A 12,584-nucleotide genomic window follows, 5' to 3' on the forward strand; every position below is an offset into this window, starting at 1 on the left:
CAAAGCGTGCAGAGTGCCGGGCAGCACCTCATGCACCAGTTCATCCAACATAGTGTCCGATAGTCCATCCTGAAAGGCCTCGATCAGGGCAGCCTCATTCCACTGGACTTGCCCGGCCAGAGACCGAAAGTCAGCCATGCAGTCCGCCAGGGGGCGCGAACCCTGGCGCAGTTGCTTCAGCGCCCGTGTGGCTGTCTGCTCCTGCACCGGGTCTGCAAATTGGTGACGCAGCTGGTCACAGAAAGCAGCAAAGTTCTGAAGTAGCGGGTCATCCCGAGCCAGGTAAGGTGCCACCCACAACGCTGCAGGACCAGCCAACAAACTACAAAGAAACGCCACCTTGTGGTCATCTCCCGGGAAGTGCATCATCTGGGCGTTTATAAACAGCTGCACTTGGCTCTGGAATGCAGAAAACAGCTGCCGGTCCCCCCAGAACTTTTCCGCCATCGCCACGAAACATTTCCTCCTGGGCAAAGGCGCTGGAGGAGGTACCACAGGGGGCGCCTGGGGTGGGGCCGGCTGGGACAAATCCTCCACCTGGCATTGTAAAACCAGGACCGTCTGGGTCAACTGTGCAATGTCCCTTCGCAACTCATCAAACACAGCCTGCATGTCAGCTGCAGAAACGTCCATGGAGGCAGGCAAAAACAGGAAGCCAAAAAGCAAAAAATGCCAAACAAGGAACCAGCAGCAGAGAGCAGGAAGAATAAACAAACAAACCACCCCTCCAAACTGTGAACCAGGTGTCTGGTGGTTGGTGGAGAGTTATACTGTTCTGTCTGGGTTCCCCCAGACGTCAACACCAACTAAAAAGAGTATCCAGACACGCTGGTTAAAAGCAAAGTCATTTTATATCTTTGAAAACAAACACAGATAACAAAAACTGTTTTTACAAACTGGAATGCTATGAAGCTTCACAGAAGAGTCACGGCGGCCAGACAATACAACAGGCTTCTTGCTGGCACACACACCACTGTAGATAATAAAACCCACGCCTCCCCCAAGTGTTCAGCCTTTGAGGCCTCAAGCCAGAATCAGAGACGCCTAGGATCAAAGCAAGGTCACAGGACTCCCAAAAGATAACTCTCCACAATACAGGAAGGGCGGGCCTGCCTTTTCAACCTTTCGGAGGAGAACCACACCCAAACCCAGCTGTTGCCTATTAGGGATGGAAATACCTGGCTAATTGTCCCCTTCGTTGTGCTGCCCTTCTCTGCCTCATATCTATGATGGCTTGTGCGTTCTCATCTAATGATTCCAGGCTACTCGCTGGGGAGAGCTCCCCCCCGGGGATCTCAGGCTGTTCTCCATCCTCCTCGTCCTGACATTCCTCTTCCCCGTCTGCCTGGTCCTCCTCCTCCTCCTGTTCCTCGTCCTCCCCCTCTGAGCATGGAGCCGGCAGAGTTCCAGCCGTTCCCTGAGGAGCCTCAGGCTGAATCACAACAGGGACTTGCGTCTGTGTTGTGACCACCGGAGCCTGAACGCCATTACAGTGCGCAATCACTATCCCTTGCCACTGATTCCGGAATTGATGGAACATTTACGAGCTGCCACTGTTTTTTCTAAGATAGACCTATGCAGCACTTACAATTTGGTTCGTATAAGGCCAGGGGTTGAATGGAAAACAGCGTTTGGCACCCAATATGGGCATTTTGAGTATACTGTGATGCCTTTCGACCTCACAAATGCCCCGGCTGTTTTCCAGCATTTGATGAACAATGTATTCCGGGACATGTTAGACCATTTTGTGGCCATATATCTGGATGACATTTTAGTGTACTCCCCCTAATCAGACTATTGTAATGTTCCTTCTCCTTTGCTCTTCCTTTTTATTCACTTTTTTTCTTTCTTCCTTACTTCTCTTTTTTTCCCGCTTTCCTTTCCCTTTTTATTTTTCTCTTTCCTTCTCTTTCTAGTTTAGTAGCTTGTTCTTTGTTTTTTCTATACTCTGATATTTTTATTATGTGAGAATAGAAAGCGCAATTGGTCTGAGATAATACTGAAGAGTTGGTTTCTGTTTCTGAGTACTTAACTAGATCTAAATATATTTAAACATATCTATAAGCATATTTAAGCATATATTTAATTTGTATTAGAATTTATATTAGTATTTTTATTTCTATTTGTATTTCTATTTTCAAAAATACAAGGAATATTGAGTGTAACTGAATTATTTTGATAGGGTAAAAGTAACATAGTAACATAGATTAATTTGGACAGATAAGACTGATTTATTTATATTATTACTATTATTATTTATATTAATTGATTGATTATTGCTTAGCCACTACTACAGTAACAAACATAGATAATAAGAAACTGTGGAATCTCTTCCTAATTACTCTTAATATGTCAACAATCTTTACTAGAACCCTAAAAAAACCCAATGCCATCTGGAAGCCTGAACATCTCAAGCACCAAATTAAATACTGATATGGCAACAGCAGATAAACAGGGTCAGCTACCTACCTTGCATTCGATACAGGCCTCATTAGAGCTAATACAAGAGTTTATGGCAAGAAGCCAAGAATCAGCAGCCATGACACAAGAGACAATGAAACAAAACCAGGAGGAGACCAACAAAAACTTTGAAAGAATGGCTGGGAAAATTGAAGGACTTGAGGCCAGAATGGAAGGCGTACAACAGGTCATCACTAATCATGAACAAAGGATTAAAAACATAGAAACTAACACAGTTAGAATGGATGATAAGATTAAACATGCAGAGGAAAGACTTAAAGCCGCGAACAAAGAGCTAGAGGGTGCAATCTCTGTTTTAGAAATGGAGAAGTCTTCATATTCCCTCCGCTTCCAAAATGTACCAGAATAGGCAGAAGAAGACCTACCTAGCAAGATGGTGAAGATAATAACAGAAAACTTACAAATAGATGAGGAAGAGGTGAGAAACCCTATAGATGAAGTGGATAGAATCCAAACCAACTATGCGAAAAAAACCAGAGTGCCGAGGGAAGTACACTTCCGTTTTACAAAAAAGGCAGTTAGAAATGAAATCTATAGATGCACAAGAAATGAACAAATAACGTTTAAAGATAAAGAAATAATCATATTAAAACAAATCCCAAAGATAATTAGAGAAAGACGCAGAGATTTTCATTATCTAACTGCCAAACTGTTGAGAAGAGAAATCCCATTTAGATGGCTAATACCTTTTGATAACGTGGAAAGGGAAAAAAATTCAAATTGATTCATTTGAGAAAGCTGATCATTTTATCTCACAATATTTAGAAAGAGAAGGCAAAAACAATTCTGACGTTGAACCTCAGACCAGAGAAGGAGAGAAGAAAAGGAATCAGGGGACGAAAGAGAAAGGAATAAATTAAAGAGGGAGGAGAGGGCAGTAACAAGAGCGGCAGCGAAGAGACAGTAAAAAAATGAAAACCCTTAAAATCTTCGCAGTAAACATCAATGGCTTAAATTCCACTATCAAAAGAAAGCAATGACCAAATTACAGAAAGACGACATTGACATATTATGCCTACAAGAAGTCCACATTAGGAAACAAGACCGTAAATTATTAGAAAAGAAAAAACTGGGTAAATTATTTACTGCTTTATCAGACTCAAAAAAAGAGGTATACATTAAAGGAAGATTACAACCTGACACTGATGGAAGAATACTCAATATGAAAATTAAAATTGGCTATAAAGAGATAGTCTTGATGGTGATATATGCCCCAAAATTCAAATCAAACAGAATTCTACCAAAAAGTAGAAGACCAAATGATATGGACAGGGGGACGGAACATATGTATCATAGGAGATTTCAACGCAGTACACAACATACAGAAAGACTATAAAACAGCTAAGAAAAAAACCCAAGAAAGAAAACCTTTGCCAAACAAGTTCTTTGAGATGGTGAGATAATATAAACTTTTAGATTTATGGAGAGAGAGACATATAAAAGAATCAGAATATACTTTTTTTTCACCACCCCAAAAGTCCTGGTCAAGAATTGATATGGCATGGGAAGACAATACAATTGATAACATTATAGAAGAAATTGAGATTGGACCAAATATTTGGGCACACCACCATCCAATAATAATGAAAATTAAGGAACCCAAAAGAGAATGTTTTAAATGGACCTTAAATCAAGCACTGATCAAAGAAAAAGAATATATAGAATATATAATAAATGAATTAAACTTCTTTTTTCAGAATAATTGTAATAAGAAAACAACAATACAAAATTTATGGGACACTATGAAGGCGTATGTCCGGGGATTAACAATATCTTTCTTTCTTTTTTTTCTTTCTTTTTTTTTTTTTTTTGAAAAATACTTTATTTATTTACAAGCATAATTAAAAACAGGGAAGGGGATTGGGGGAAGGGGGGACAGAATGAAAAGTTGGGGGTAGGATAGGGTGGGGGGGGAGGGAGAATTCAAAAACAAAACATATTATAATAGAATTGTAGTACAAGTGAGTTATAGTACACGAGTGTCTTAGAAGAAATGTAATAACTCTTACTTTCTTAATCTTAATATTTATATTTGGAAATAACTCAAATGTAGTATTTCTTAGTATACATATATTGACATTAAAGTTCTAGTTGTGAAGAGTATCTTATACGGCCAAAATTTAAAAAATTAAAAATCAACAGTTAAAAGAATACCAAAGCAAAATTAAACAAATAGAACTAGATATGCAAGGAGACATATTAAACAAAGAATTAAAAGAAGAAAGAGATAAAATTAAACATAAAATTAATTTGCTGACACAAGACGAAATAGTTTTTAAAATGAGAATGGCTAAACAAAATTATTTTGAAAACGCAAACAAAGTAGGTAGACGGTTAGCCTATAAATTAAAAAAAGAAGAAGAGGATAAAGGAAACAAACAATCCACAATAGAAGCAAAAAAACAGATCGTTACTAAATATTTCAAGGAACTATATAAAAAAGAAGATAAAATAGAAGAACATCTAAAAACATATATAAATAAAGCAGATATAGGAGAACTAGCAGAAATGGATAGAACAACATTAAATAAGGAAATAACTCTGATGGAATTAGAAGACGCAATAACAAATCAGAAAAATAACAAATCACCAGGACCTGACGGCATTCCTAGTGAATTCTACAAAGAATTTAAAACTTTCTTAGGGAAAATACTACTAATTTTATATAATGAGGTATTAGAAAAAGGACTAATTCCCAAATCCTGGAAAGAAGCAACGATGAGTCTGATTCCAAAAAATGACTCAGAAAAACATAAAATACAAAATTATAGACCCATATCCCTACTTAATGTAGATTATAAAATATTTATAATGTATAATGTATACTGCACGAGTCAAAAAGAGGGCGGGTAAAATATTTACTGACCCCTCACATCCTGGACACAAATTGTTTCAACTCCTACCCTCAAAACGTCGCTACAGAGCACTGCACACCAAGACAACTAGACACAAGAACAGTTTTTTCCCGAACGCCATCACTCTACTAAACAAATAATTCCCTCAACACTGTCAGACTTTCTACTAAATCTGCACTTCTATTCTACTAGTTTTCCTCATCATTCCTATCACCCATTTCCTCCCATGTTGACTGTATGACTGTAACTTGTTGCGTATATCCTAAGATTTTTATTAATATTGCTTCTTCATTGCTTATTTGACCCCTATGACAATCATTAAGTGTTGTACCACATGATTCTTGACAAATGTATATTTTATTTTATGTACGTTGAGAGCATATGCACCAAGACAAATTCCTTGTGTGTCCAATCACACTTGGCCAATAAAATTCTATTCTATTCTATTCTATTATGACCATCATGGCAAACAGACTAAAATCAATCTTAAATAACAGAATACACGTAGGCCAGAATGGCTTTCTCCCAGGTAGATTTATTAGGAACACAAGGACTATTTTAGATGTACAGTGGTACCTCAAGATACGAACCCCTCGTATTATGAACAACTCGAGAACGCTTATTAGAGCAAGACATAAAGGTGAAATGGTGACCTTATACGCAAATCTACTCGAAATGGCAAAAGGATTAAAAAAATTTAGGGATTCAAGAGGAAGACACAGATTTTGATAAATTAATATTAGGAAGAAAAAAATATATACAACAAAAACATATAATTTCCTGATAAATTATAAAATGGAAGTAGAAATGGTCAAAGGAAACACGATCAGTTGGGCAAAAAATATTGTATATAATATATATATATTGATCAATGGGAGACAAGTTGGAAAAGAAATTACAAAATAACTAAATCAACTGCGTACAAAGAAAACATTTAAAGATGTTTTATAGGTGGCATATATCACCATCATGATATAGCCCAAATTTACCTCAATATAGCCCAAATTTACCCCAATTTAAAACCAGACTGCTGGAGATGCAGGAACAAAAATGGAACATTTTTCCACATGTGGTGGACTAGTCCCAAAACTAAGAAAATTTGTAGTAAAATTCGAATGTGGATTTACGAAATAAACAAAGTTAAACTGCAATTTAAACTGGAGGTCTTTCTTCTAGGCATAATAGATTCAAAAATTTTAAAAAAACATTATTATTTGATACAACATGTAATTACTGCAGTCAGGATTTGCATAGCACAAAATTGGAAGAAAGAAGACACACCAACGGAGAGAGACATGATTAGGAAAATTCTTGACTGTGCAGAATTTGATAAACTAACACAAAAACTCAAAAACAATAATCAATCATGTTATAACAACACATGGGAAGATTTTTACATCTGGGTTGACAATAGGAAAAAGAATAGTTGTAAATAATGTAAATACTAAGTGGTTAGAAATAAGTAAAATTAAGCCTATAAGTGATTAAGATAGTAATTACTGTTTCAATGTCAATCTTATACTGACAATACACACTGTTGCTATAGACTGTGGAAACACGAAAGAAATGAACTGTCTAAGTTACAGTTTGGGAGGAGGGAGGGTTAGGGATATGTGTTGGGTTAGGGATATGTGTTATATCAAACATAATGCAATAGAAAATGTAATTGTAAGATGAAACACGTTGTCTTGTTTTAATATGTATATATTTAATATAATTTTCTATTTAAAAAAGGGAGACAACAACTGAAGGATTATTACAAGAGAAAATGAGGCCACCTGTGGTTGGGTGGGGCTGCTGTAATTACTGCTGCAAATAAAAGTGCAGCCTCATGGCAGTTTACCTGATTCATTGTTTTATCAAAATCGTGGCTTTTGCTGTTCAGGATTGTGTTTGTAGACTCTCTGGACTTTAGAATTGGACTCAATTTCCCAGTTATTGGGTGAGCAATTGAACTGCATTTAACCTGTGCCTTGTGTGTACCAGAAAATCCCTTTGACATTTAAAAAGGGAGCTGTTTCTGTTTTTCTGTTTATAAAAACTTTTGGGTTTTCCTTTTATCATGTGATGTGTGTCTTCCTGGACTAATTACCCCGTAATTACAGGCGGTTGAGACACGCCGGCAGAACACCTAATAATCAATTCAATGCCAGTGCTGATAAAGGGTTGTGGCATTTCTACTTCTGTGACTCAGGTTTTTTTTTTTTGCAATTATCAGACATTGATCAGAACAAGAAATAAAATTCAGATGTCAACAAAAGTAAGCAAGTTCATTCATCCCATCAAAACATAGTCATAAATATTATATTTTAAGTAAAATAAATATTTGAAAATGAAATTATACAATTCTGTAATTGTTTTATTTAACATATATTATAACATGAAATTTAAAAGTATTTCCTTGCCTAGCTCTTATGCCAGTGAAAGCATTAATTTATTCATAAAGTGAATTGCATAAATTTATCTTTTTAGGAATCTGTTCCAGAATTTGAGAACCTCTATGGTTATATTAATTAACTATTGACAAAATACATAGCGCCGCTCAGGCATGAAAAATTATTTATTTATTTATTTATTCTTCTATGCCGCCCAGTCCCAAAGGACTCACCTAATGTGCTGCTCACTATACTTTTCTGCCCACACCGCAAAGAAATTAGAGGGAACATTGCTGATGGTGTGCAACACTCTGGCAATCAACATTTCCAAATCTTCCAAGTTAAATAAGCCAGATTCGTACCTAACATGGTCCAGGCCACAACACTGTTCGGCTCCACGCAGGTGGCATCCTCAAAGAAGACTTCAGCCTCTTCGTAATTCTGCAGCATCACAGCCATGATTCCACACAACAGAACACTGAACAGACAAGAAACAACGAATCAAAGGAAGGCCCTTGCACTGTAAGAACAATCCTCTACATCCTATCATGAAGTTGTTCCTATCAGAATATGTGGGTTAGAGAGCCCCCCAAGCATATTTATTCGGAAGGAGAATCCAATCAGTTCAAAATTTACAATGACTATGATAATAATCTATCACTATTATTGTATGTACACTGAGAACTTATGCACAGGAGATAAATTCCTTGTGTGTCTAATCAAACTTGGCCAATATGAAAATCCAGTTGCCTCCTGAAAAAGTGTTTCAAGGACCCTCTAAAACAGGGGTTCTCAACCTTCCTAATGCAGTGACCCTTTAATACAGTCCCTCTTGTTGTGGTGACCCCCAGCCATCCAATTATTTTCGGAGCTACTTCATAACTGTCATTTTGCTACTGTTATGAATCATAATGTAAATATCTGATATGCAGAAAGTATTCTCAGTGTTACAAATCGGACAAAGTTAAAGCATAGTCATTAATCACAAAAACAATATGTAATTATACGTTGTGAAATATTTATTTCTAATTACAAATAAATGTAATTTTGCCTTGAAGCATGGCGTAGCATGGGTAACAGTCTTAATATAACAGTAAACACACTGCAGTTTCTCAATTCCTGCTGCAACTATTCAGATAAAACCATAATGTAAAAAAATCTTCACTAAATTTTCTTTTCTTAAAGTTCTTCTCTACATGATCCATTGTCATGGGATGGTTTGCTAATGAAAATAATATATAACCATAGCATGGCATTAGATCAGTCAATACAGTTCATTAAAGTTTCCTACAATTTACCATTCTGTGTTTTTTTACACACCTGTTACTATCACAAGGGAGCAGTATTCACATCAAACACAACTGAATATAAAAAGACCGATCAGCATCCAAATTACCATATTTTTCGGTGTATAAGATGTACCCTTTTCCTCCCTGAAAGAGGCTGATAATTTGGGTGTGTCTTATACTCTGAATGTAGCTGCTTTTTTTTTAGCCCTAACTGGCTGCTAACGATCTTCCCAGCTCTTATCTTGCAGGCTCTTTCATTGTTTCTCTCTGTGAAGAATGTTTTCCAAGCCCTAAGTCTTTGCAGGGTTTTTTTCATTGCTCTACTTGTTCCAAATGTTTCTTTCCAGGTGCTAGTGATGTTCCCAGCTCTTACTGGCTCACAAGTTCTCACAAGTTCTTTCATTGTTACTCTCTCCAAATAAAGTTTTTTTAACCAGGGGATAAAATAATGTGCTGAAGCTGGCCAGACTAAGGACACTGGCCAGATGAATACCTGGTAAACAGATTCTTTTCCCTATTTTCCTCTCCCAAAACTAAGGTGCACCTTATACTCCGAAAAATATGGTAAATTCCCATAGTACATATATATATATACATATATACATATGTCAAATGTTTTTTTAGCTGGAATTTTAAAATTAAGGGAGACTAGGATGGTCCCATTTCGGCCTTGTTCTGTATATGTATACATATGTATACACATATATACATACATACATACATTTATATTGCAGTAGTTGGTGATTTTACAGTACATGATTTTATATTTACCCAGTAATTATAATTCATGAAGTGTGGCTTTACCTCCAACACTGCTGCTTTCAACACATTAGCTGCTCTCTACATATGTGTGACTGGTCCACATAAGTACATTATGGAGCCAACGCTGTCACATATCCCTATATTTGTACGGATTTAAAAAAATATTGTTGTGGTCTCCCAGTAGCCTGCAAAGCTGGCAGCAGAGTCAGGCAGCGAGGAGGCTGGGGAAGAACATGGACCAGGCCTGGAGTCCAGAGAAGGTTTGGTGCCAGAGGCAGAGATCCATCTGGGAGGTCTGCGATGACTCCAGGGTTGAAATACTGTCACCTCTGTATGTCTGGACTTTGGGAAAAGGTGTTATGTCTGTTTAAATGGTTGCCTTTTCTAGCTAAATGCCTCTTGCCTGTGATTACTGTATTTAAGTTCAGTTTGCTGTCTTCACTTCTTTCCCCTCTCTTCTCTTCCTTACTGCATAAACACGATGGCACATTAGGTGCCCACGTGTTTAGAATGTTTTTATTGTTAGGAAATTATGCAATTTATTTGCATAATTACTTTGGTGTTGAACCAGAAAGGGAATGTATATTATATGGATTTGCCTCTGATTAAAAACGGTTTCTTTTAACTTTTACATTGAGAGCTTGAATTCTTGACACCCAGAGCCTCCAGAGGCTGACATGAGAAAGGCAGAGGAACAAGGGGAGCCCGTTCCCAATGCGCTTATGCATAGAGCTGCCAGAAGGCAAGAAGAGATTAAGGCTTGGAGAAGATTGGCCCCTCCCATAGGACATAATAGAGGAGCAACTAGATGTGCTCCTTGCAGGAAGCAACTTGGTTCAATTCTAGTCGGTGCAACTCAACAGCTCCGTTCTGACTCTTCTGTTCTGTTTGGCCTTGCGAGGCTCCTGGCCCATTAGGTCTTTGGCAGCGTGTCAAGAGAGATAAAGTTTGGGATTGCACATGTGCCGACTTGATTTCTAGGGGCTTCACCTTTGGCTCCGAACTAATATATAATGTAAAGGGATTTTTCTCCCTTAAAAATGCTATAAATCCTTCTTAGAAAAAAAAAAGGAGGTACAGGAATCTACAGACATCAAAGAGAATTTAAAGAATTATGGTTTTAAGCGAAGACGGAGGTTCTTTCGCTATAACAAGGAAGTGATAAGTGAGTACAATAAATCTTAAAATGGTGGAGGGAGGGAAAAAAGAAAAAGAAGCTTCCAGCTTAGCGAACATTGAAAAAAAAACCTGGATAAATTGCTGGACATTTGTTCTGGATTTGAGCAGAGATTTATTAAAGTAGAAACTACAATGGGTGATTTGGCTTCAGAAGTTAAGCTAATTAAAAAGAAGGAGGAATCTTCTGCTGGAAAGATATAGAAAGTTGAAAAACAAGTGAAGGATCATGATGAATTAATTAAACAAATGAATGATAGAATTGCTAATCTGGAGGACCGTCAGAGAAGAAGAAATTTGCATCTGCGTGGGTTCAGAATGGACTTTGCCTCTGATTCAAACTTAACGGAAGCAGTCTCTGCTTGGATAAATAAGCAAGCAGGCGTTCAAGTCAGCTTGGAAGATTTATCGCGAGTCCACTGGGCAGCAGCACGAAGAGATAAGGAGAGGCAGAGAGATATTTTTGTGGCTTTCCTCAGTGAAAAAAAAGCAGAGATGGTTTACAAATCTTTGAAGACTTCTACTTGCCTTAAACAAGATGGAAATGAGATAAGAGTTCTGAGGGATCTCTCTTGGGAAACTTTGAGAGCGAGAGCTGCTTTAAGACCAGTTTCAAGCTGTTTATATCAAAGTGGGAAGAAGTTCACTTGGGGGTTTGCAGCTGTTATTTTGGTGTTCCAAGAAAATAAAATGTACAGAACACGTACATTGGAGGAGGGAAAGGCTTTATTGGATCAACTGGGGATTAAGTTTGATGAAGCTGGAGCACAAGCACAAGAAGGAGAGGATTTTTTTGATGGTCGTAGTACCCCAGACTATGAGGAAAGACGAAGGGAAGAGCAGCTGAAGGAGTTAACCGGGCAGGTGGAGGCCATTAGAAAAGAGCAGAGAAAAACACGAGCTCAGCGTGAGAACAGAGCTAGAAAGTGATGTTGTTTGGGTCTCCTTGTCTTGTTGTATTTTTCCTTTTTTTGGAGATGTCTTGGGATTCTTGTATATTTGTTATTCGGTGGGGGAACTCTAAGGGGGGGAGGGGGGGTTTAAAGAAGTTAAAGTTAAAGAAGGAATTATTTAAAGGAGAAAGGAGGGGGGAGGAAAAGATTTCTCTTTTATTACAATTAAAAGGGGTTGAAAGAGGAGCTAGTTGAGTGAGAACGCAATCAAGAGAATGTGCCTCATGAATGGACAAGGGCTTTTCTTGTCTTTCCCCCACTTGGTGGGGGGAGCACGGGGGAGGCATGTTGGGGGGGGGATAATAGGGGTAAAGAAAGGGGGGGGAATTAAACCAAGGGCAAAACAAGAGGGGAAAAGGGTGATTTTGGTATATTATGATGGAGTGTAAGATAATGGTTTTAAATGTGAATGGTTTGGGATCGGATTTGAAACATTTTAGGATATTAAGGATGGCTAAGCAATATAAGGTGGATATTATGATTTTGACAGAAACTCATAAAAGACGGGGAGGAAGGGATAAATTGATTAATGATAGAAATTGGAAATGGGTTTTTGAATCTAGAGGAACACAAAATAGTAGAGGTACAGCGATTCTTATTCATCTGAGGGTTAATTTTGAAGAGGTTGGAATTCAGAAAGGTGGATATTTGTTAAAGGGAAAATAAATCAAAAGAAGCTGACATTAGCAGCAA

At 37.7% G+C, this 12,584-nt stretch overlaps 1 protein-coding gene across 10 annotated transcripts in view; it reads right to left on the reverse strand.

The window, feature by feature from the left end:
* Nucleotides 1-12,584, reverse strand: part of CFAP70 (cilia and flagella associated protein 70) — a 246,210-nt gene that overhangs the window by 108,214 nt on the left and 125,412 nt on the right. For all 10 annotated transcript variants that reach the window (XM_070760789.1, XM_070760788.1, XM_070760785.1 and 7 more), the window contains one exon: nucleotides 8,074-8,189. In XM_070760789.1, the coding sequence (XP_070616890.1) occupies nucleotides 8,074-8,189 (116 nt within the window). The remainder of the gene's footprint in view (nucleotides 1-8,073; nucleotides 8,190-12,584) is intronic.

This window comes from Erythrolamprus reginae, chromosome 9, assembly GCF_031021105.1.
Source record: "Erythrolamprus reginae isolate rEryReg1 chromosome 9, rEryReg1.hap1, whole genome shotgun sequence".
In the NCBI taxonomy this organism is placed as follows: Eukaryota; Metazoa; Chordata; class Lepidosauria; order Squamata; family Dipsadidae; genus Erythrolamprus; species Erythrolamprus reginae.